At 38.1% G+C, this 24,809-nt stretch overlaps 1 protein-coding gene across 1 annotated transcript in view; it reads left to right on the forward strand.

Annotated features, from left to right (window-relative positions):
• Positions 1-1,462: 1,462 nt before the first annotated feature.
• The window catches only part of GRIN2A (glutamate ionotropic receptor NMDA type subunit 2A), a 189,892-nt gene continuing 166,545 nt past the window's right edge, over positions 1,463-24,809 (forward strand). The window contains exon 1 of the mRNA XM_059484215.1: positions 1,463-1,525. Coding sequence (XP_059340198.1) covers positions 1,508-1,525 — 18 coding nt within the window. The 5' untranslated portion in view covers positions 1,463-1,507. The remainder of the gene's footprint in view (positions 1,526-24,809) is intronic.

The following is a 24,809-nucleotide window of genomic DNA, read 5'->3' on the forward strand; positions in this document are numbered from 1 at the left end:
TGGCCTTTGGGTTCTGTCTGTCCAGTCAGGTTTGCCCAAGGTAGAAAACCCTCCTGACACACTGGCAGTAGGAACTTAGCATCACCTCGTGCTATCAAAAGGGGGGATGAGGAAATTCCCATTGCATTCAGAGGGTATTTGTTTATCTTGGATCACTGCTGCACTTACTGAATTTCTAAGGAAAATGTTCTTTTTAATCCTTCCAGAAAAATTTAGCCAAAATGTCAAAAAGCTGTGCATGTACTTAGTTACTTAGTTTTAAGACAGGTTTACGTTGAACAGATGAGTAAAACTGCAGGTGCTTTAATGAAATGAAACTGCTGTAATAAATGTCAGCAAGTATGAAACAATGCCAGTGATACCCAAATTATATCATATGGTGCAGGTTTAGGTCTGTTTACTGCTGCTGCTTGAGAAGAAAGCTTTTGTTCCATTTCTCTTCAAAAACCTGCAAAAGTGAAACTTTCTAACAAATCTGGTGCCGCTGTCATAAATGGTAAAGTTCAGAAAACTTCATTTAAACCAAGAAGGCAATTATTGTTACAAAGGAAGGGGTAGGAATATAATGTGTGCACTGATTCACTGACTTAATTTTCTTAGTATATTATCAGCAAGAAGTAAAAAATGTGCCATATTGAAAAGTGTTTTTAGTATTACTTTAGACATTTTTGTTTTCTTTTTAGCACAAAAATCTTAGGTTTAAAGTATCAGTATTGAAGAAATTGGAAATTAAAATCCTAAAAGCTCTTAGGGTAAAAGTTTAAATCCTTTTGTCAAATAATGCTTTTACACATTTTTAGGCCTGACAGATTTGAAGGGGGAGGGAGGAAAAGGAAGGAAAAGACAAAGTAGAGGAAAAAGAAGATAAAAGGGGAAGGACGGCTGGAAAAGGTTTTGGGGCTAGGGTTTCTGTGTGTTTATTTCTGACCATGGTGTCTCCTGGCGTTCCTCTCTTGCTTCTGTAGAAAATGTTTTACTGTCCCAATCCCGTTCCAATGGAGCCTTCTGGTGGCCAAAGAGGAGCCTCAGTCAAAGCCCAGCTTGTCACTGTGCCTTTCCCTTGGCAAGGTGTTAAAAAAGCTGAACTTTCCATCCAGTCCTAAACATCCTGCAGTTTAAAAAGTGCACAATTTATAAAAACAGTGCACAGTTTAAAAAGTGGCTTAGCTTTGGCTGTGGAAGGTGCAATTCTATGTACAGAGCACTGAGGTGTTTGTCCCACAGGCTGTTCTCACTTCAGCAGAAGTGAAGCTGCCAAAGGTCTGTTGGGATAATGTAGGGGGATAGAATATAAGAAACTAAAGCTAGTGTAGAAAGTAATCTCACCCCTAAGGAGTTGCAGCTGGGCCAATTAGCAAAGATCAGGAACAGGCCTGACTTTACCAGGCACAGGTGTAAGCAATGAGAAGCAGATGCTATAAAAGAGTGGGGTGGCTGGGTGAGAAGGGAACTGGAGTCAGTGGCTGCTTTGGGAAGAGGAAAGAGTCAGTGCTGTGAGGAGCTGCCCATGAGATACAACAAGAAGGTATGGAACTGTTGTGATAAGGAGACAGCAGTATGGAACCCCTGCAATAAGATGACAAAAGGATAATGTTGTACTTTGGGTAGCTCACTTATGCTTTTTGGTTTGTAATATTTTAGCATAATGCTCCATCTTCTGGGCAAGAGGTGACATTTAACAGGCTTAGAATGTCTCATTAAATTGTGAGTCCTTTTCAACATGTTATTAGAGAAATTTCTTTTCCCCTTATCCACTTTGTCTTGTTGCCTTTCCTGCTATAGGTTGGCTTTTGATTCTCATAGCCAAACATTTTTTTGCTCTTTTTTTAGAGAGGCCTTTTGAAATACAGGGGATCCTTTTTCTTTTTTTTGGGTTTTTTTTTTTTTTTTTTTTTTATGTGACCTCTCTAGCCAAGAGTTTTAATGATTGCAGTTTTAAAAAGTGCCAGAGAGTTTTGAATTTGCATTAGTTGGGAAGCAGATGGTTGTCAGTTTCCAGTCAGTTCAGAAAGTCACACAATGTGAAAGAGGAAGTAAAAGCAGGCATAGCTAAAAATGTAGATGTAGGCTATCAATTAATGAGTGAGTCAGTGCTGCCCTTCTTAAAGGTCCAAATCCCAAAGTTTTCACCATTTTTGTAGTGAAAATTTTAGCTCTCCGTTTTGAACAAAGGCCCTGAAGTTGGGGTTTAAAGTAATTTTTATGAAGTTAGAATGATCCTCAGAGGCTCCAGCATCAGCAGTTCAGTCCAGAATTCTGACATATTTATAATGGTCTGCCCTGATCCATAGAGAAAAATAGAAACGATAACAAGATGAAATCTTAGTACATGAATTTGATGGAAAGAACATTTTAAATAAAATTGAATGCATTTCCTAAATATTACTGTAGTGCACCTATGCTGAAAAAAAATCCTGAAGTAAAGAAAATTAATTTTCCAACAGTAGTTGCAGACAGTTTTAAACACTTTCTAAATACATGTTAAAAATGTGGCAGATTGTGTGTGCTGTGCTTCACTTTGTGTCAAACAATTAGCAACTGTAATGACAAGCAGGTCATCAAGAATATAAGCAGCATCTACTCCATGCTGTTCTGTACATACACTTCTGTTCTCAAGTTGAGTTTAACTCAAAAATTTGCTGAAGCCATGATTCATCAGGCTGATAATTGGAGCCAAGTTCTGACCTGCTGTTGTGAAAAATCTGCAGGATAATTGGGATTCCATTGGTAGGTCCATCAGGTGGTGCAATTGCTGCATGGTCTGGATACAAGATTTTTCTTCAAATGCTTGAAGCAGTGTATGAAAGGAGTCATCTCTTATTTAACTGAGAAACAGCTCAAAAGGAATGCAAATAAAATAAATATTTTCTTTCATATAGGAAATGCTAGTTTTGAAACTATTTACAGCAAAAAAAGATTCCTAACAGTCATGAATGAACTAGCAGGTCCATTATGCTAGAGTTTGTAGTTGTCCAAAAGATTTCAAAACCCCACAAAGCTATGTAAAATTCTAGAGAAAAACTTGTTTTCCTAAGCTGAGGGCAATAAACAACCAGGGGAAAATAAAATCCTTTCATGCAGAAAATATGAGAACCTTTCTTCCCCTCAACTCTGCATCTCTCTGAGAGTATGATATGCTCCTCTTTTTTAGCTGTCATGCTTAAATATGACTAATAAATTTTGAATCCACCCAAAGTGTAAAAATATACTTTCTGCATCAAGAGCTGGCAGATATAAGATGATACGTGAAGATTTATTTGACAATGTAGTCTTGCTTTAAGTCAGGAGACATTTGAAATATCAGTTAAAAGAAAGTATGCAGCTGTTCCCTTAACTGTGACAAATTGCACAAACTACAAAAGTCCTGTTCAGTGTAGTGTAAGTTTTTGATAAGAAAGTGATTTGATTTTTTTCTTCCTTCTTACCTTTTGGAGAAAAAAAATAAATTTTAAACATGAAGTATAAGAGTAGAACTTGAATTGCACAGTAGTGCAGTCCAGATCTTCACATGAGGCTTTTGCCTGTCAAGTGCCTCAGTTAGAATTAGTTCTGTTGGTTTTTAACAGACACTAAGTGTCACAAAGTATGCTGAGAGGTGACAAATAAAATGGAAATAAGTTGAGAAGTGTGGCAGAGTGTTGATAAATCATTTAACTGTTATCTTCCAACTTTTAACTCTTCTAAACCTGTATTATGAGTCTGGAATAGCACAAAGAGATCTAATGGAAAACTAATTAAAATTATATTGATTAGCTAGATTAAAAGTGAAATAATTGTTTTTAATAATCAGTAATTGAATGGCCTACATAAATTTGTAGGGTATAGTTTTTGCTTCAAAACTTTGAAAGCATATATCCTCATTATGTTAGTGGTCATGTTAAGTAACCTTCCTTGAAATGGTGCTAAGTAGCATAATTTTGCTTAATTATTTTATTTTGGAGTTTATTGATTACCTTCCATAATTTGCTTGCTTGAACAGCACTTTGAGGCCAAGTGACTTAGGATTTCCTGGACAGTCCCATTTATTGTCTTTCATAAAGACACAACACTAAGCTTCCTTCTGCTTTCCTTCTGGACATAATCTGGAATGTCATCATCTTTTTTCAAGAATAATTTAGAAATGAATATAAATAGTTTGTGGAGCTCTCCAGCATGTTCTTTAAATTTTCTGTGGTGCATATTATCTGCTTTAGCACATTAAAATTCTTAATTACTTGATATTTGTTATCCTTTCTGTTTTGAATATTAGGTGTACCATTATCCTGTTAAAATATGAGCTTCTTACATGAAATATACTTCCAGAAGCATCAGTTATCATTTACAAATTTGGATGTAGTCTGTAACTGCTGTATTGATATGCTTCTTTTTCCTCATCCTAGCTGCAGACAGCAGTCAGACCTAACTAAATAAACATCAGTAGTTATTCCACTAAATTGAAACTGTAAATTTAAATGCAAAGTGAGTCTTGGATCTCACTGCTGTTTAAAAACCCCCCCACCAAAACCAGACCAGTTCATTGAGTAAGCACAGTATTTGACAATTGCCTTTATCTTCAGCAGGAAAAAATCCACACACTTCCTTTGCACAGAGACTCCCAGATTTGAGAAAGTTACAGCTCAAATCTTTGTACAAGGATGGAAACAAGTTCAGCAAATATTTAATGCAAGTGGTAGCTATTCATTCTAGTTTACACTTAAATGCATATAGGACAGAACATTGAAAATTGATGTCATCCCTAAAGGACAGAATTTTCTTGTACAGTCAGTGACATTGTTATGTCTGCAATCAGATTAATTGCCCACATTTTCCTAAAAAAAAGGCTTTTTACTGGGTACTTGCATTACAGTGTACTGGACACATACACTCATTCTCTTGTGCTTGTGAGAGATGAAAAAAAATACCTTTTCTGACCTATAAGTAAAAGTCTGTGTTTGGCTTTAATGCCAGGAGTCAAAATATTACAGAAGGTGGACTTTTGTAATTGTGTAGCCAGAATTACCTGTACCTTAAAGTCAGCACTCTCTGGATTACTGACCTGGGATCGGATCTCAGGATGAAAATCACTGAGAGTTCATTGTGTTTTTGTTGCCCTTCCCTGGACTGCAGTAATGAACTGCACCGTGCACTGCACGAGTGCTGAGAATACTAATGAAAAATGCTACGAGTGCCTTTGCTGCTATGTCAGCTTAAAAAAGTAAGTTATGTTCTCTCTGTATAATTCTTACTCTTTATGTTCTGAGTGCTCACAGGCTGTAATATCAAAAGTTATTTTCTTCATCTTTGTCAGCACATTTAAGTTCCTTTTCATACATCCTTCCCAACAGAAGCCCTGAGAGCTGCTGTTACACCAGCCGTGGATGCTGGCATGCTCCAAGGTAAAATTGTCTCCACAGATCTGTCATTTTCCAGGGACCAGCTTCCAAGCTTTTCCATATGTTTTGCTCTTTTGTTTTGTCTTCCTTCAACATCTGTTAGTGTGGTGATAGAAGCAGATGAGAGTATGTTTGCCTTTATTTTACAAGGACCAGTGAGTGATAAAGACATGTTACTCATGTGCCTGGATTTCAAAATAGCTATACCTTTTCCATGTACTTTAGAGTATAATGAGTAAAAGTCTTCTAAATTATAAAGTCTGGGGTTTCTTTTGGCCATCTTCAATTGGAGGGTCAGTAGTCTATGCACTGGGGGTGACAACTGCTGGGATGTGGCAGCTTTATTAATGACATGGCACTGGCACAGTGTCTTGCTTAAACACGTGGGTTCATGAGGATGCTGGCAGGCTGTGGACAAGGCAAGTCTTTGAGTTGTTTTCGCTCACATGATCAGTGCAAATGAGAATTTGAGTCTTGTGGCCTCTATTTTAGGTTTTTATGGCTGTCTTCCATGGGGTAGCCTAACACTTAGAAGTACTTAAGGCTGAAGAACTTCTGACCCTCTCATCATTTTCTCATGTTTTCACATATTTAATTTATTGTTGTACCTGTTTCCTCTGAGTCATCTAATCTTTCAGTCATTAACTTGCTTCCTTTGGCAAAAATATCTGACAGGAGCTTCTGGCTAGGAAAACAGCAGCAAAAACTACACTTTTTTTGAAAACAAGGCCTGAACTGAAAGGTTTTTGTCTCATGTAGAAAGCACACTGTGGCTTGTCCTTAATACCATAAGTTAGGTAACATTAAGCATCAAGCCTGAGGGCAGCCTACCTTTATATTGAAATTTTCTGTGCGATTTTTGTGTCTACATCCAGCCTGACAGAATACCATTCATTCAGTTCTTTCTTTTCTAATCACTTTAAGCTGCTAAATAAGTACTTTTATGTGCTGTTACACAACAGCATCAACCAACTCAAGTCAACACTGCTGTGGTTCCAGCTTTTCCCTTCCCTCCATGTGATGCAGACTCATGGTCTATTTCCAGGGCACTCACAGAATCTGTGCAGAGCTCATCCAGGGAGCTACTAACAGGATGTGCTCTGTGCTTTTTGTGTTCTCCAAGGCAGTTTGCTTGGGTTGGTGTAGAGCCAGCACACATGTGATGGACAGGCTGATGATTTAGGCTGTGGTAGTGCTGACATAAGTTATCATGGTTGTTTTGGGAGCCCATGAATGGCTAAGCTGATCTGAGAGCTTACTGCTGCTGGAAGGAGGGTGGTAATTCTCTTCCCCCGCCCCAAAAATAGATAAAAACTTGGTTATGTTCTCTTCTGGATTTTGTCATCAGTTCTGAAGTCAGTTGGATGGTGTGTTGTGCTGATGAATTTGCTAACAAGGCAGAAAGCCCCCTTAAGACCCTGCTCTGTGTTAGCAGGATTTACCATACATTCAGGCTAATTCCAGAGGCAGCATAAAACCAGAGAAGAAAAGGTGTTAACAGGATTGCAGCTCTGAGTGAGAGTAAAATAGTTGTAGAGTGCATTAAAAATGTACCTGGGCTTGACTATGGCTGGTCAGATCATTGATGTCATGCAAGTGAAAAGATCTTTTAAGAAATGTGAGCAAAATCTGTGTTACTGTGAAAGCAAATCTCAAGGCAGTAGTGTAACACAGCATTATTGGATGGGACTGCTTGATGCTCCAGAAAAGTCATTGTGGCTTTTGAAGGAGAAATGTGATTTAGCTGCCTGCTTTTTCCTGTTTGACTTATTTACTTTGAAACTGTGCAATTCAAAATTCTGGCATCTCAAAGCTGAGCCTTGCATGATGGAGAAAAGGCAACCCATGATTCTAGAATGGATAACTTGGCACTGCATCATGTATGTTGAAACAGGTTTAGCATTGTAATTGTTTGTTGTGTTCAAGGTGTTCTGTTGTTCGTAGCTTAGATCCTGCATATTTTCCTCTTGACTAGACATTCATGTCAGAAGCTGTGGGATGTGGAGATGCCAGTCTATCTTACCTCGTGTAGGCTTTGTTAGCAAAGTAGAATCACACTGTCCATGTGTGACCTGCCTTCAGGTAAATGTTAATAAAGACACTGTTGTACTGTTGCAGGAGAGATGTGATTTTTGGCTCTGGGGAAGCAGGGAAGTTATGACCTCCAGGTCTTATGCTGATTTTCATATTTTTTTGTACCATAGAACAATAATTTTAATTGGTTTTTGATTGCTTTTTGATTTATAGATATTTCCTACTCCCTTCTAAGGACACTAACCAAGTAGAAGTATTTTAAATGTTCCTTTTAAAAAAGCCTTTAAAAGTTGAGATGTATTAAAGTAAAAAGAAGTATTATGGTTTTGTATAAAGTGGCAATCAAAATGCTGATAGAAGGACTTACGCCTCTTTTTAAAGACTAAGAAAGTACCGTGACTGTTTGATGAAATTTCTCATCTCCCACTAACACCTACATCAAAAAACTTTGATCTGCTAGAAAAATATCAGGGAGTTTCCATTAGAAAGATCTCCTTGAATTGGATTTGCATGGTTGGCCTGTTCACACAGAGAGAGCCCTCACAGCAGAGCTGCTGGCATTGGAGAGGCTGTGTCCTGCTGGGCTGCAGGAGGCCAAGGCTCCGAGTCCTTCCTCTGAGGGGCTCCCAGCCAGGTGGTCACCAAGGCAGACATTGCTGCTGTGGACAGGGGGATAAATAGGGCAACTTCCATGTGGCATCTCATAAAAAGCTTTCTTGGGAAATACTGTGGAACAATCCAGAAAATGCATATATGGGTGGGATCATAAGTGTCTTTATCTTCACTTTCAAGCTTTTGTTCTGAGTTGAGACCACTGTATGCTATGGTATTAGGTTGCACTGCATGTTCTTTCACTTACATTTGCAAAAGAAGGATGGAAGCACAATGAGAATGGAGGTCTTGAGTTCTAATCTCTGAGCTGTAGAATGACTAAGGGAGAAAAAACCTTTTCAATTGCCTTAGATAAATTACCACTGCACTTTAAAATTTGTTTTAATATGAATGCCTTCTGCATTTAGTGATTTAAATTTGTTCATTCAGAAAAGATACAAAGGCTACTTCCTGTGATTGTTCATGTTTGAAAAGATTCCCATTCTCAGAAAAACACTTGCTGTCCATAGCAAAGCTCTGGAGTCTGCCTCAAGGTATCATTTCAGCCCATTCAAAGCCATGCTATTAGATGAGATAGTCACCAAGGACGTCTGTTGAATGCTGAGATAACATTGGGGCTTTCAAAGCCACTTGAACAGTCAGCTTAAGAGAAAGTGAACTGTGAATTCACTTCATTATTATTTAGCGACGTCTTTAATTTCTTCAGATATACAATAATGTATCTCAGACTTGGAAGTGGGAAGAAACTAACTTGTGTTAACAATTGGTTATTTGAAATACTGGGGGAAAATCCACCTACTGCATCATTTAGCATCTGAATTGGTATTCAGAACTAAGAATCAGCAGGTTGCTCCTGGGGTATTATTAAAAGTGCCCCTGAAGAAGGCTATTTTTAAGAGACAAACCCAAAGTGTATTTCATCTCAGTATTAAGAAGTTCCTATTCCAATTTAGCATATATACTGGGATAAGGAAAGAAAGATAGATCATGATAGGAAACACTTAGGGCAGAAAGTGATCAAGTGTAGCTGTAGGCAACAACAGCAATGGACAAAAATATGTGGAGGGGGAAACTGGAAGACCAGGAAAGGTTAATAGATTTTCATAGATGAAGAGAGAGTAAATTCTAGGCAAATGCAGTGCAAAGTGGAGCAAGCAAACAGTATCCAGGACAAACTTAAATGGAGATGAGTCAGAACAAGCTGACACACCAGAATATGCCATAGCTGCTATATCAAAGGCAAAATGAGATTCTTGTCTTTGCCTTAATTTAGAAAGCAGGCAGTCTTTAAAGAGAAATAGGTAAACCAGAAAAGAGGAAAATGCAGGTTCTAGAATTGCTGCTTTGACTGTTGTTGTCAATGCTCTGAAGCCCTGATGGCCCTGAGCAGCTTCTGCTGAAGTTTTGGCCCCTGCCCATGGGCCCAGGCTTGATTTAAACTCAGCCTCCAGCCCATTTCCTGCTTGGGCTGGTGGGAAGGCAGAGCAGGACCCTGAGCCTGGGGCTGATGTCCTGCTGCTGGCCTGACCCTCACATGCAGAGCAATTTCTTGCTTTGACCTTGGACCTGTTGCCATCCTGGATCTGCCTGATGGAGTGAGCTCTTGGCTGAGCCTGCCCTGCTGCCTTGTCTGGGTGCTGCCTTTGGCTGGTGAGAGCCCTGCCCACCAGCCCCTGCTGTGCCTGACAATTGCTTTGGTGACTGGCATAAGATAGGTTCAGGGAAAAATCACCAACTTCTCCTTTATTTATTCTTTCAAAGTATTAATTTTATTTTCAACTTAAGTTGGCAGAGGCAAATCTATCCATTTCTAGAAGTGAACTGTTTAAAAGGCTTTTTATCTTTCCGATAATTCCTTGCATAGTAAAATAAGAATGAAAATAATGTAAATACCTAGGATTTCTCAAATACTGGCATTAGTTTAAAATAATCACCCCTTCTAGGTCTACAGCTGTGCTGAAATTGACAGTTTTTAAAGGACAATGTATGTGACCAGATATGGTACTGTAATGGCTAGATGAATCCAATAGCAGATGTTTGGCAAGCAGCAGGCAGTAATGGTACTGTGGCCCTTAATCTCAGATCAGACTTTGCAAGTGCTGAACTGTTTCACAGTTTACCTGATCCCTAAATCTGTATTTTTAATATCCTTAGACATTTCAGCTGAAAATGTGTAACAGAAATTATTAACATTATTAACTCTATAAGCATGAGTTACACTACTTTGGAATAACTTTAGATGTGATGTAATTTGTTCAAGAATAGTTATACAGAATTTTTCTTGCCAATGATTCACTTCTCTATTCTATTACTAGTATATGACTTTTCAGCAAGGAAGGCTTTTGCTTTTTAAAATAACATTACTGTGCAAAATTTATTACATTCATATCCTGTTTATTTTGTGAGAAAAGCTAGCCATGATACTGCAGCCAGCTTTCTTCCCTGCATTTACACTAGATCCAGTTTCTAAAGGAAACATGCCTATATGCTTTAACCTGAATGCTTAATAGAATGTTGCTTCAGTTGATGAGACCATGTCCAGTTTGCTTCTATTGCTTCTAGTTAGACAATGCAAAAAAAGGTTCTATTCTCCAGAACAGGTTTATCTGCTCAGCTTTTTCTGTCCAAATGATCCATCACACTGTCCTATTAACTGCTCTGCATTAAGGTGAGGATAAATGCTGAGGCAATAGCAGAGACAGGCATTTGCTGGGAGTGCAGGCTCTGCTCTGCAAAGTCCCCTGTTTGGGAGACTGACAGGGGCTGGGATTGCAAATACAGCAGCTAATAGATGCTTTGAGCCATTGGTTTATATGTAGGTATTGGCTAAATTCTATTACTTCTGACATTGCAAGTACTGCTACTTCAGAGTTCCACTTCTAAATTTTACTTTCTAGCTCAGTAATTATGGTTTTTGGTAGTGGTGGCTTTATCTGTAGCCTGACCTTGGCAGCTGATCCTGCCCAGCCTCCATTTTCAGAGGTGCAGTGCATGCTTCAGTTATGTTATCAACACACTGCAGAGATGAGCAATTACTTAACTTTCTTGGCTTTAGCTATGTGCTTACTCATGAAACGAGATGCTTTACTCATCTCCTTGTGAGACACGGGAGGGTGGTTTGAGGAGTTAAATAGAACTTCAGATCTCTGATAGAGAATGTCAGAAATTTAACTAACATTATAAAGGATTTAGTCTTGTGCTGGTTTAGTAGGCCTTTAAAAAACCATCCTACAATACACCAGAAGCCTGACTAATGCATGGTATTTAGTTGCCAGCAGCTACTGTAGAATAAACAAACCCTAAAGAAGATCCATGTGGAGTGAAGGATTGAAGATGTCAAAACTGGGTCTTTTGGTCAGTTGCAATGGAGGCATAACCACACTGAGTACAACTACCAGCTATCTCCCCATGAGATGCATCATGGAAAAGACTAAAAATCAGGTCCCAATTTAACTGAAATGTCATAACATTGATACTGTGACTTAAACTGTTAGTTCATTACTTACTTGCTGGTAAATTAAAACTATTTCTGATGTGACTGCAGGGGTGTAGTGACTTGCTAGTGAATAGTTGGCTGATTATAAGATCTCTAAAATACTTAAATTAACTTGTTCATGAATTATTGAAAGTATATGATAGTGAAACAGATACCTCAGATTTTCAGTGTTCTTTCCTTGCCTTGTTTAGTCATGTCTTTGTTTTACTGACTCCATAGAACAAGGGAAAACATAGGGCTACCTTACTTTTACTTATGGTTTCATTATTGAAATATATATGGAAAAACCATGTAGTGTCTGTGTATGCTAATGAAAGCACTGCTCTGTGTATATTGTACTGTCCTATTGCCCATACTCTTTGCACATCTTAGAGTATCTTGACCTCTGGCAATCATTTTGAATTTACTTTCATTGTGCAGTGCTATTTGATCTGAAGGGATGCTTAAGTGGCTGAGTAACTGGATAAACAGAAACTGAGCTGCCAAAACTTACTTGCAGAAAAAATGGATGTGGCTGTGAAAACAGAAGCCCACTAGCTATACTACTCTGCAAAAACCCCTAAAAATCCACTAACCTGAACACTATTTTGAATAATCAGGTAGTGTTTGCTACTGACATTTGACTGCTCTAAAGTAAATATAAAATTGTTGCTTATCATGCTGGTATTTAATTTTTGTACTTGATAGCATAAATGCTGATTTCAGCCCATACTCATATGTATGCTAATCACTATTCTCTCCAGAGCACTAGGAAAGCTTATGTAAAAACAGAACAATGTTGCCAGGTGTTTCTGCAAAACCCCATGTATTGTTTCAAGGACAGTGTTTCTAGTCAACTCTCACTTTTCAAAGATCAGCAAGGCACTGGTTTTCTGAGAACATTTTAGTAGGATAAGAAAATCAAGAGATACTTAAGTGTATCTCCAAAATGGATACTGTACATGACTAGGGAAGTAAATCAGCTTCAGTTTATTCATAAGTGTCTTTACTGCACAGCTGCTATCAGATTTTCATTTAGAGATAAATGTTAAGTCAGTTTAATTTTGGTGCTAATAAGCAGTTTGCGTACTTGTTCTTGAGTAATAAAAATACAATCCTTTATATGTGATTTTAACTACTTTTAGATACCTCATTCATATGCAGAAAAACCTCAAAATTAAAACATTTATTATCAGTGATGCAACTGCTTATGAAATGATGCCTTGTATTTGACTAACTAGAAATTTTTGAGGAGGCTTTGAAATAGAAGGTGGCACTCAGGATTTCCCCTTTTGAAATCATTGCTTCTGGTGCACTCTCCCTCTAGGTGCGTGAGTTCCTGCACTGCATCTTGTGCAGCTTGTGGCCTGAAGAAACTCTTCATATGCAAAAGCAAAGCCATGAGTTTGTTAGCCTAATTAAAGTCTTGATAGTCTAATCAAAGAGTTATTATTAGCCTAGGACTAAGTATTTCAGAGTAGTGTTGTAGCAAAGGTCTCAGTCATGATAGAGTTAAACTTATTATTCCATGCACCTTTGTATCTACCTCCTTTCCCCCTGCTTTTTTATTTATCCATTTGCCACTCTTCTGTGTTCTAAGGTCAGGAGGTGCAGCTTTCCTCAACAAGGAAGGGGAGGAAGGTGACAGCCTGGCAACATTTCACAAGAAGGAAATTGATCTGATGATGCTGGTTTTTCTTATTGTAGGGCCCTTTTAGGGCTAATCATGCTTTTAGTGCATGCTTACCCCTTAGGTCCTCCTTCATGTGTCTGGAATTCCACATTACAGCTGAATTTCCAAAAAATAATAAATACTGCATACATCTGAATGTTGGGTGCTTATTCTTCAGTTTTTTGTCATATTTGGTTTTACCCAGCCCTGAAACTTGCACATGTTTAAGGACCAGTAATCAACTATTCATAATCTGAATGTAGTTGGGATCTCCTTTAATTTCCTGTGCTTGTACTTTCAAGCCCTTTGTCATCTTGTGCCTGAGCTGCTCTATACTTCATTGTTATTCTAGTGTTGTAAATAGTTTATTCTAGAATAAACTGTTATTATGCTACATTAATCAGAGGAATATCTTGAGTTACTGTAACAATAGGTCTTGGACCATACAATTGCACAAAGCTAAGCTGTAACTAAAACCAGCAACAGCATCTCGTGTTTGGTCTCCAGACAGACCAAGTCAAGTCCAGACCTCTCCTGAGGTTTGAGAGGATGGGTTTATAAGATGTGATTTCTGACTGGCAATGGCAATATAATGCTGGTTTTGCTGCAGGCCAACAGACTCTTGCTGAATATTGTTTTGGGTTCAGCTCAGCCTCTGGCCTGGCACAGAGCTGCTCCCATGGCAGTGGGGCTGTGGGCTTTGTCCTCATAGCTCCAGTTTGCTGCCTGGCTGCTCTGGGGGAAACAACCACAATTTAAAGGGAGGCTGATTCCAGTTTTCCTGTATATCTCAATAATGGACCCTCCCCATCCTCACCCCAACCCCAGAACCTCAAGCTCAAACACAAGCCCCTGAAACTCAACATGGAGTGTGCCAGTAGATTCTGTAGTGTGAGACATTAAAAGCATCTTAATGAAGACATTAAAAGCATCTTTTCCTTTAAGTTCTGCAGAGAAGAGACAGTCCATAAATAGTTTTTGCATCTTTTTTATGCTTTTTGTTTTCTTGACATCTCTGTTCTGATCTCTCAATTAATCTGGACATGCTAGGAGCTTTTTCAAATACAGTTGAGATTCTTCTGTGTGTTCCTATCTTGAGAACTTGTTTAAAGGTGCAAAAGAAGAACTCTCAATTTCAGGAAAAATCCTGAATATTTAATTTTTCCTATCTCATTAAAAAAATGCTAACTACTCTTGAAGACCTTGGCAATGCTTTTGATACAAAGTTAATTATATCCTTTCTTAATGTGTTGTGAGAAGAGAATAACGCTTTAACGTTTATGGAAGAACTGCAGATACTGTCTGAAAAACTGGTACTGAGGCAGTTTTCCAAAAATGTTTAGCACTACAGCTCTGTGTTTGTAATAGGCTATTATAATGAAGGATAAACCCTTTTACAGGATTTAAAACTGTAATTAGTAAGTGTGCTGTTGAGGATTGGGTCAGCTAAATGAGTGAAGCGAGTATTAACATTCCTGTTGTGCTTACAGGTCAGTGAAAAACTGACTGCCTGCCAACCTCCCTGACTCATCCTAATGCCTCAGAATTAAAATAAAGCAGGTAGTTTACAGATGAACTCGCTGCCCAAAGACTGAAGCTAAGGATGAGGTGACTGATGGGAGATTGGACTGGAGTTGTGTGGCGTAAAAAGGATTGCCATGTTTTAGGAATAACAAGTTAATATTTCCATAGTTCTAGAAGGAAAGAGGGGCTGCTTGGGTCATTTGAAGGTATGTCAGGTGGGTTTAGTTGTGATAATGTACTTCAGATCATGGGAGCAGTGGAGATGCTTTGATTTATCAATGAAATTTCCTTAGCAATTTTCTGCCATCCATTTTCTTTTCTGAGTAGAGTAGTTCAAAGCATTCAGACATTAATTATCAGTGAGGTTTTTTATGCTTGGAAATTACTCAAAACACAGGGTTCTGGTTTTGGCCATTTTTTTTTTTTGTACTGCTCTATTCTTTGCCAGAGTTTTGATTTTGCTATGAAGAAGTAAATTTATTGACAGCAATCGTGGAGTTAACCATTGTGCCAGAAATTCTCTTGAGACTAAATAAGTATTGCACAACTTGTCATGTGTTTATTGAGGATTTTTTACAGCAGATTCCTGAAGTTGATGTAGCATGTGCTGTCACTGAAGCTTCCTAACTCTTGCTACACTATGTAGTGTCAGTTGTTGGAAGATCACTAGAATATCCGGGGGTTTTTTAGGGCCTTTTCCCATTGTTTTTTTAAAAACCAACAAGTGTCAAGAAAACTTACTTTATCCAAGAAGAGGAAATCAAATCTCCAAAATGTGTGTGGTGTACCTTTTTCCACAGACAGCTGGGCTACTTTTATGTTACTTGCACAAGGCTCTAGAGCTCCCTGGAACTGTGGATTTGTGGGCACAGGGACAAGAGAAGGAGGAAGAGGTTTGTGAACGATGTTGGTTTTGACCCTTTACTAAAGACAAAGAAAGGGCAATAAATTAAATGTTTATTTTAATGTATCTGATAGTAAGTGGCTTTTCATACCAATATAAAGCATCTGATTAACTCTAAAATACAAAAATCTATTGCTTTTGCATCTCATGCAAGGCTCAAATGCTTTAGATGAGACAGTAGTTTCTGACATGCTTCTTAAAGGTCTTAGTACAACATTTGGAAAAAAGTCACTTTATAATTATATACTTCTATGTGAGAAATAGCTAAGCTGCAACTAGTAACAGAATGAAGCATGTGGAATACAGTAATACACAGTAGATACACAGTAGAGAGAAGCAAGTTACTAAATTTAGATAGGCTTCAAATTTGATGGCCTAACCAAAAATGTAAATGATTACTCAATTTCTTAGACTGAATGAGTTTACATTCAGGCTCTCTTGAATATCAGTGCTCTTAACTGATGTGACGCCAAGCTTTGTTAATTCTTTAATAAGCAGTGGTGGAAATCTTCACCACTCCCTTTACTGAAATAGGTGAATATCAAAATTCCAAACCCAAACAACTCCCAACCCCCACCCTGGGCAAAAAAAAGAAAAATCACAAATCTTATAATGACCCCAGTTAAGATATGGCCTGAAAAATACATAAAATCTTGTCTAGAGAAAATACAAGTTGTTTCCTAGAAAGGGTGTATAGAAAGCTCAAGGTGTCACATTTCAGTTGTTACTTAGGTGAAATTGTTTGAGAAGCTCTGATTTGAAATACTGATTTGAATCCTGCCTCAGACTGTACATAGCAAAAATAGAAACACTACCAAGTGGTGTTCCTAATATTTTTTGGTCTGGATTGAAGATTTGTGCTCAGGCATCTCTTGCTTTACCAGTTACTGCAGAGCTTGACTGTGGAACCTGTAATATTCATGAACCTTTTCCAGAGAGTTTGCTTTGTAGGTACCTCTCCATACAGGTAAGTGCATCCAAGTGAGGGGAGAAGTCAGCTAGGCAATAAAATCCTTAGGCAATGCAAAGTAATTCCCTTTTTCTTTATTACTTGTCCTGTGAATAAAATACAGAAACTGCCCATTAGTCAGTGGCATTTTACTGCGTGTGTCCCTTGCATGGCACAGAAGAAATGCAAATCCAGCTGCAGAATGCTCTGTGGTGTGAATGATGCACCTGGGCAATGGTCAGCACCACCATCCACTGAAGGGCATTATCCATCTTTCATTCTAAAACATTATTTCAGCTGGGACCATAAGGACAGGGTATTAAATGTAAGTTGGGAATTCTTTTAAATTAATTTAGAAAAGGTAAAGAAATCATTAAAAATGAACTCATTCAGAGCTGGAAAAATCTTTGAAAATGCTTTATCTATGTTGTTGTGATGAGTAAGTGTTAATTAGAATGTTTCATTATGCCTGTCTCCCAACTGCTTTAGTGGTAAATAGATGTTTTCTAGTGCTGCTGAATCAGTACTGGATCAGGAGTGTGTAAAGCAATCACAGTTACCTGAACTGGCTGCTAACTCTGACATTCATGCTCTTCATGAATGATAATCTGAGCATTTAAATTTTCAATATAATTATTTGTCAATGTGGAGACACCAGATGGTTTTTTTTGGTAATGGAACAGTAACTTTTTTCATTTTGTAAATGACTCTGTTGAAGGGGAAATACATACTCTTTGCTCAAACAATTAAGCAGAAAAATCAAGCACATATTTTGTAATATAGGCTATTACAAATTGATCTTGGCCAGAATTCCTTGCAGGTTGAAGGGCATTAGTCTGTGACTCCAGGTTTGTCTAATGCCACTGTGGGTGGTGTGAGTGAATGTATGCTGGCTGATTTTAAACTTAGTTAGTCTTAAAGGGTTTAGTTGCATTGGCACTTAATTTTGCATGGAATTGGGCTTACAGCCCAAATGAAGACAAATGACTTTGGTTGTGTGTGACAGATTGGTCTGAGGGCAACTCCTGATGCAGAATGGGAAGCAAATATGGAAATAGTCATCTGCATCTTGTTTGATGTATTTATATTTATTTGTATATTAACTTAATAAATATATACTAGAAAAGTAGTTTCTACTTAAGAAAATTCTTAAAATGCATGTAACAAATCGATGCAGCACATAGGATGCTGGAGAAGGCAAGAGTGGGATTATAGGAAGACTTGCATGAGTCAATAGTGAAGAATAAATTCTTCCTGCCTCTATGGACTGTGAAGCATGTGAATTTTGGTTATTCCTAGGTTCCCCTTTTTAATTATTCTTAGGTCCTCCTTTTTTCTTCTCTTTTCAAATCATAGCTAACTTAGTATAGCAAGACAGGAAGCTTTCTCATTTTGCATAATTTGGTTCCAGACTTTGATACTTTTTTTCATGTTCTGCATGAAGATAAACCATTTTCTTCCCAAGCTCTGAAACTGGGAGCCAGGCTCTGCAGCATTGTGTAAATTGGAGCTTTGAGTCAGAGGTTTTGTATTTTAGGTCAGTAAAGTGTTTTCTTTTTTGGGCCATTGACTGTTTCTGACTGGGGATTTGGAAATGTGGATTAGATTTGGTTTTTATTTTTTAAATTAGAGCTGATATTCCCTATGGAAGCATTTATTTTCCAGAAGAGCAGCCTTTTGAGAAATTTCTGGTATGTTTTTTCTGTTATCAGTTGAGAAGGGTAGGTACATAGTGAGAAAGCCTGGGAGAAGAAAACAACCCAAAAGGAAAATGAAATTGATTAGCTCAACATGAAAACATGTTAGGGAGTTTGAAAGAAAAGGATCTAAAGTAAACAAAGCAAAAAGATGATATTTGAGTGGGAGGAAAGATGCTTGGAGAAGGATGGATGGGTTTTGAGGTTCTAAGTCTTGAGAGGGAGGAGTTATTTCATCCAGATCTGAGAAAAGGTATGAGTGGTTGGAATAAAAGAAATGAAGAAGATAGAAATGGCTTTTGGCAGGTAGTGCTGACTGTTTGCATTGTGGAAGAATATTCACTCTTGGCTTTTGGGCAATGCAGCTGTGGGACATGCCCAGCTGAAACACTTTATTGGGCAGAAATGTTCAGTGGCAGAAATCTCTTCCTCTCCCCCAATTGCCTGTGCTCAGTGGATTTCATCTGCTCTTATCCTTATTGTTCACAAATGTCACAAAGACATGGGTGAGCTGTTTGGAAGGGAATAAACAATGAAATCCTGGGAAAGCAGGTTGCCTTACCAGCTTGTTCGTGTCCACAACAGAAGGCCACAGTTGCCTTTGGCAGGTCCACCAGAAATTATCTGTCTTTTTACCCTAAACAGTGGCTCCTATGGGTTTTCAGAAAGAATGAATTAATTGGCCAGAGTCCCTCTCCAATTTTTTTTTTTTTTTTACAGAATGAAATTTTCTGAGTTAAAATTTTAAACAACAAAGCAAGTAACATTTAGTAGAATGCATATGCATACTTGAAGGATAAGTAGCAGTTTAGTAGTGATTTCAGTGCAACTACCAGAAGGAGAAATAAAATGAAAATCAAATAATCCCACCCCCCCCCCCCAGTATGAATTCCCTGAGTATGTTTAATTTGGGAGATGAACATTTTTCAGCCAAGTGAATTGGTGGCACATGTTTGCTGCTTGTATTGAGGCTGGAGTGGCAGAATATGTGTTGTCTTGGAAAGGAAAAAGTTTTACTGTTTAATTGTGTTTATCCCTTTTTATCCCTTATCCATAAAGAACATGCTGAAAGTAGAAAAGCACAGAGGCACTTCAAGTGCATTGCCAGGCAGCAGGTGTCCCTACTTGGTTATTTATAGAGCACAAGAATGCATATCATGGAAATGGGCTGTGAATGGCCAGTGACCCATCTGTTTTATCTGCTGGGTTTTGGGACTGATTGTGTGGAAACTGATTTTTTTTTTTTAGCTGAAGAAATTTGTGCTTCTGAACAAACCATTAGATAAGTGACTTTCTGCTATCCTTTTAGTTCTGAAAATTAGTCATATGTGGTTTAGGTTTTTTAACAGGAGGCTCTTGCTGTAGACCTTTTCTCATTCCTGCTGAGCAAAGAGATTTCTTCTGGCTATGAATGCAGCATTCTGGATTGTAGCTATTTAGTACAGCTGATTTACTGATTTTGCCTGTTTTTTTTCATTACAAGTCTAGTGGTTTTTGTTTGCTCATTGTCCCTTTTGGTTTCAGATTAGCTTGAAGAAATGTCATTACCTACTTCCCAATACTTTTCTCTCCTCTCTGCATTAATCTGAGCTTGTGTCCCAGAACTGTGACTGTCACTGAGAATATGTGAGCTCTTGCTTAGAAATATCCATTTTTTTAGGATCTAGGTCAAAAGCTGATTCAAATGCAATAATTTATAATAATGAAACTAGGGCAAAACAAACAAACACAAAGCTCTAAATGTAGCTTTTCAAGTATGGAGAGGGGGGGATAATCAATTACAAACAAAATAAGTTGAGAGCAAATTACTGTTCTTTAACAAATGAAGCTGTACAGACCTTCTCAAGCAGCTTTAAGCACTGGAAGCTCCTTATGGCTCAGTCTTGCATTTTCAATTTGTGCAGGATGGTGACATCTAGAAATACTGTTACAGCTTTCAAAGAGCAGAAACGAACATGGTAAAGGGAAACTGTCTCACCTCCTTCAGTGTACATTGGTCTATTATAGTGTCACTACATAAAATGAAAATCTGCTCATTGGTAGAAGAATTTCTTGAGATTGTGCATCACAACAATTAAAAACATTCATATGTGTTGTAAGTGTCCATGGTAATCTTATAAATAAACTGATCGTGTGCCCCTTCTGTAATGATGAGGTTTTTGCATCTTGGAGTTGCTGATATTATTAGGTATCTTAAAAGTGTATATATGCTGATTAAAATAAAATGTTCACTTTCTTTTCCCTTTGCTTACTTGCTTCCAGATTTGAACTTGTTATGGTGGCATTGCTCCTGTTGCTCTGAGATTTTAACATGGAGCTCATTGTCTATTGAAATTCTGTAGAAATGATGCCTTCTCTCCCTGGGATGTAGGATCTGTCCTATTAATTCAAACCGGGATTATTGGGGACTATTTTTCTGATTTTAACTAAGTTCTTCATACAACTAATACATTTTTAAGTGCAATTTTGTTTATTCATACTTTCTGATATCAGAGGTAGTGGTTAACATTCCCAACACTGTCTTGATGGAGAAAGGTATTTAATTAGTCAGTGCACAGAGAGTGCCCTCCCAGGTGGAATGGCTTGTAGGATAAGTGCTGTGGTGTACTTCCAGTGGTTAACACAATTAATTATTTCTCTGATCTCCTCAAAATACTTAATGAGGAAGGCAGAGGAGCCTCCTCTGGAGGTGCGGGGAATCCTACAGGATCAGCACTTTTCTGGAGAAGTCAGGACAGTAAAAGGGGTACATAAAGAAAAAAGTTTTTAATGTGTTCTACTTATGAGTAGAACTAGGACATACTCTTTTCTGGCCACTTATTTATTCAGTAGATACAGATTTGGGTCAGCCAAAGGTATTATATTGCTATTTAAGCCTATTTAAATTGTCCAGTTGTGACATAAATAATTTTAACCTGCTGTTTTTGAAACAGTTTTATATTGCTTAGATAGCCATTTAAAGGTTAACATCCCAGCATTTCCTTCAAAGGCAAGTTTTGGTTTAAAGTGTACAAAATTGTTTTCCTATCTTGGTCTCACCACTGAACTGAAAATATCCTTCACTTACACAGCAATATTTGCAATGCTTCTTTTGGGGGAAGCTACAAACAATTCAAAGCTTCAAAGTAAATCTGCTTTAATGTGTTTAAAAACATGCAAGATATTCCTTGATGGGAAATAGAACACTTCTATATTATTATGTAATATTATGTAAGGATAAAGAAGCTGAGGAAAAAGGGGACTGACTCATCACCAAGAAAGCTGATTGAAAAACTTTTGCTCCTTTTCTCCATTACAAGAGTTTTGTGGATAAGTGTATTGAGAGATTGTGAGATGCTGAAATACAACGAGTGGGGAACATATCTCTAGTTAGAGACAATTCCACACATTAATGTTTTCTCTTCTGTCCTGACTTGTGCACAGAGATCACTTTGCTTCTCTGAGCCATAAATTTTAAATGTTTTTGTAAAGGCAGGGTAAGTTTGGTTCACACTGATTACACATATGCTCATCTGCTGGAAGAGAAGGAAGTGATGTGGAACAGTTAGGAGTTACAGGTTAGGTTCTGGGCATGTGCTGCAGCATCTTTCCCTTCCACTTCGTGCCTTTTCACCTATTTGAAGTGACGGCAATTTTCAGAATTGAGGTGTGAGTTCCAACCCACTGGAGTTAATCCATGGTCCCAGTGCTGAGGCAGGGGATAAAAGTGGTTGATAAAAAGATTCTTCTGTTTGTTTTGTCGTACAGTGAGTTGGTTTATCACAAGTGATATCACTAACACTTAGAAAAATGTGGAATAGCTGGAGCTTGTGTTTCAGTGAGACTCAGCTTGCTTTGGCTACACCTCAGGTTCCTTTCCAAGGCTTTCTTCAAAACCTCATACAGGAAAAATCACATGAATTAAAAACTTATATAGGAGAATGAAAATACAAACTCAGGTATGACTTTGGGAATGGCATCCAAATCCTGAACAATCTTATTCAAGCTCTGTGTGTAGAGGAGAGGGACACTCTCATGGTATCTGTTTGCTGTCCCTTGTTTTTATTTCCATCCAGAAATTTGCAGGCAGGCTATGACAGTGATGTAATTGTAAAGACAAAGAAGATACAGCTCTACTTAGAAATTTGGAATGCTCTTAAGTAGATGACAAGGGTCAGGGATTATGCCCACAGCCTTCACAAACTGATTTGAAAAGCATCAGGAGAAATAAAGCAATCCCAACTTGACCAAACAAAGTACTTCAAAACTCCCAGAAGTGAACTGCAGTGTTGGTCCCTCTTCAGAGAGGGCTGGAGATGTAGTGTTGTACCAGGGTCAGGGAGGAGGGAAGCATCATGTGCTTGTGTGTGCACTTCAGAGTACTTGGGGGCAGTTCATGTGCACACATGCCGTGACTGCATGGCTGTTATGTTCTATAAATATTCCCATGCCCCAGCAGATTAGTCTGGTAAAGACCTAAATCAGGGGATTTCTTCTGTGCTATGCTCTGCCTAATTTCTGTTTGCTGCTTATTGTGACTCTGTCTGAAGGGTTAAATGTGCTATTCTTAGCTCTGCTTCTTTGCCTGCTTGTTTCACCTCTGATGCAATGCAGTGCTGGAACTGCAATGCATTGTCAGTTTACATCACGTTACACCAGTAACAATTTTTAAATCAGCACGAGGTAATGTGATTTGTTTTCCTTTCCTGTGGTTAGATGTCTACTAAGTAATCAAGGCTGCATGCTAATGACTCAAGAGTAGTTACAGATCATACCTTGACAAAGTAATTTGATGTGGACACTATGTGGATAGCTTCTCAAATAGTTTTTGTGTAAACAATATAAATATAGCTGTGCACTGGAAATCTTCAACCCAGTTTTGAATGTAGTTTCCATGCAGAATCAAACTAAAATAACTTGCTTATGCTTCATGTAGCTTTGGATTATTTCATGTAGGATAGACTTTATTTTTCAAAATAATGCAGTTGACTAAAATAACCTGTTTTCCTTATTGTTCTATCCACCTGATTATCTTGAAATAATAGTACAGATGGGGGGAAATTTTCTGTTTGTGACTTGAGTTTTGCTCTGAGGACAAATATGTCCCAATCATATGTTTGGTATCATTCTGAGCTTCCTTTTTAAACAGTTGGACAGAAACACAGAGATTTTTTCCTTAGCTCATGCAACAGGATTTAAATGAAGTGTCAAACTAGGGAACATTATAGATGAGTGTTCTGGATCCAACTGAGAAACTGCAGTACAGTTGCAGGCCTGGATTTTAAACTTAGCCTGAGACAATGTTAATGCTTAATTTGAGGGCAGTTTAAGGTCTCAGTGAATCATTTCACTGCTGCCTACAGAAGTGTAAGAGACTTGAAGACTGGCACAGGAATGGAGGAATTCTCACTGTGTGGAATTAGTTCCAATGAATCTATAAGCAACCTGTATGGAAGACAATTTTAACGAGCTTACTCATCCCTGTGCTGCAGTTGGAAGGCATGGTAACTGCTGAAATGACTGACTGGAGTTACCTTTCCTATAGAACAAGGTGCACTGTGCACTTGCTCTGTGCTTATGCGAGATTGCTGCTCTTGGGTGACATGCAGCATTTTTTTTGGTAATTGCCATGCAAGGCAATGCATGGAGCTGCTTTTTGTCCTCCCCTTGAGTGGTTTTAACATCCTTTGACTTCTAGACCATCTTTCCATCCATTTTAGGGAGTGGATTATATCCTGCTGTTCCCTTTCCTTTTCTCAGAGGGAGGTCGAACACTGGGATGCTGTTTAGCTTGATAAGAGTAGTTGTAGAGGAATTTTGGGATTTAGCCAGAGCTTTAACTATTCAGAAGCTCTTGTGAATGAAGTAAATTACCCTGAGCATATGACACTTCAAGAGGAGCATTTTATACAGTGACGTACTGGATGCTAAGAATAGCCCTGACTTCGTGTGGTTAGATTAACAATCCCGTGCTCCAGAGGTGATGGATGTACAGTCCTTCAGGGTGCATGTCCTTCTGCAGGATCTGCTGGGCTCTCTGCAGTCCCTGGAGTGTGTCTGTGTGTGACAGTAGTGTGTGTGTATTTAGCTGCTGCAGGGCATGGTTTGGGACATGGCTTTGTAGGTTGAGTTTGCATCTTGGTCTAAGTGAACAACTGTCCAATCAGACCTTTATTTTGAATGGTAAATCAGATTGTAATGACCCATGCCCTTTTCTGCAGGAATACACAAAAAGTAATTTCAGTATAAGAAATATAAGGAAAACAGTTTCTGCAGTAAACCCCTTGGTGTGCTTTATCAGTAAAATATTTGCTGAGTTTCTAGATGATTAATAATTTGTCTTTTAAAGAAAAAAATTATTACCTTTTTAGTATTTCTTTTAGAAATTGAGTGCTTCATACTATAATGTTTATATTGTTGTCATTATAAACATTGTGGTGTGTGTTTATTCCTCACATTAATAAAATTAACTTATTTGGAAAATAATCTGAGAAAATCCTATTCACTTATCCCTGGAAACTGAGCTTGATTCCTGCCTATTCTTTCCTCTCAGCAGTCTAAGTGCCTTAATTGATCGTCTTGATATGAGGT

This window comes from Ammospiza nelsoni, chromosome 17 (assembly GCF_027579445.1).
Source record: "Ammospiza nelsoni isolate bAmmNel1 chromosome 17, bAmmNel1.pri, whole genome shotgun sequence".
NCBI lineage: Eukaryota > Metazoa > Chordata > Aves > Passeriformes > Passerellidae > Ammospiza > Ammospiza nelsoni.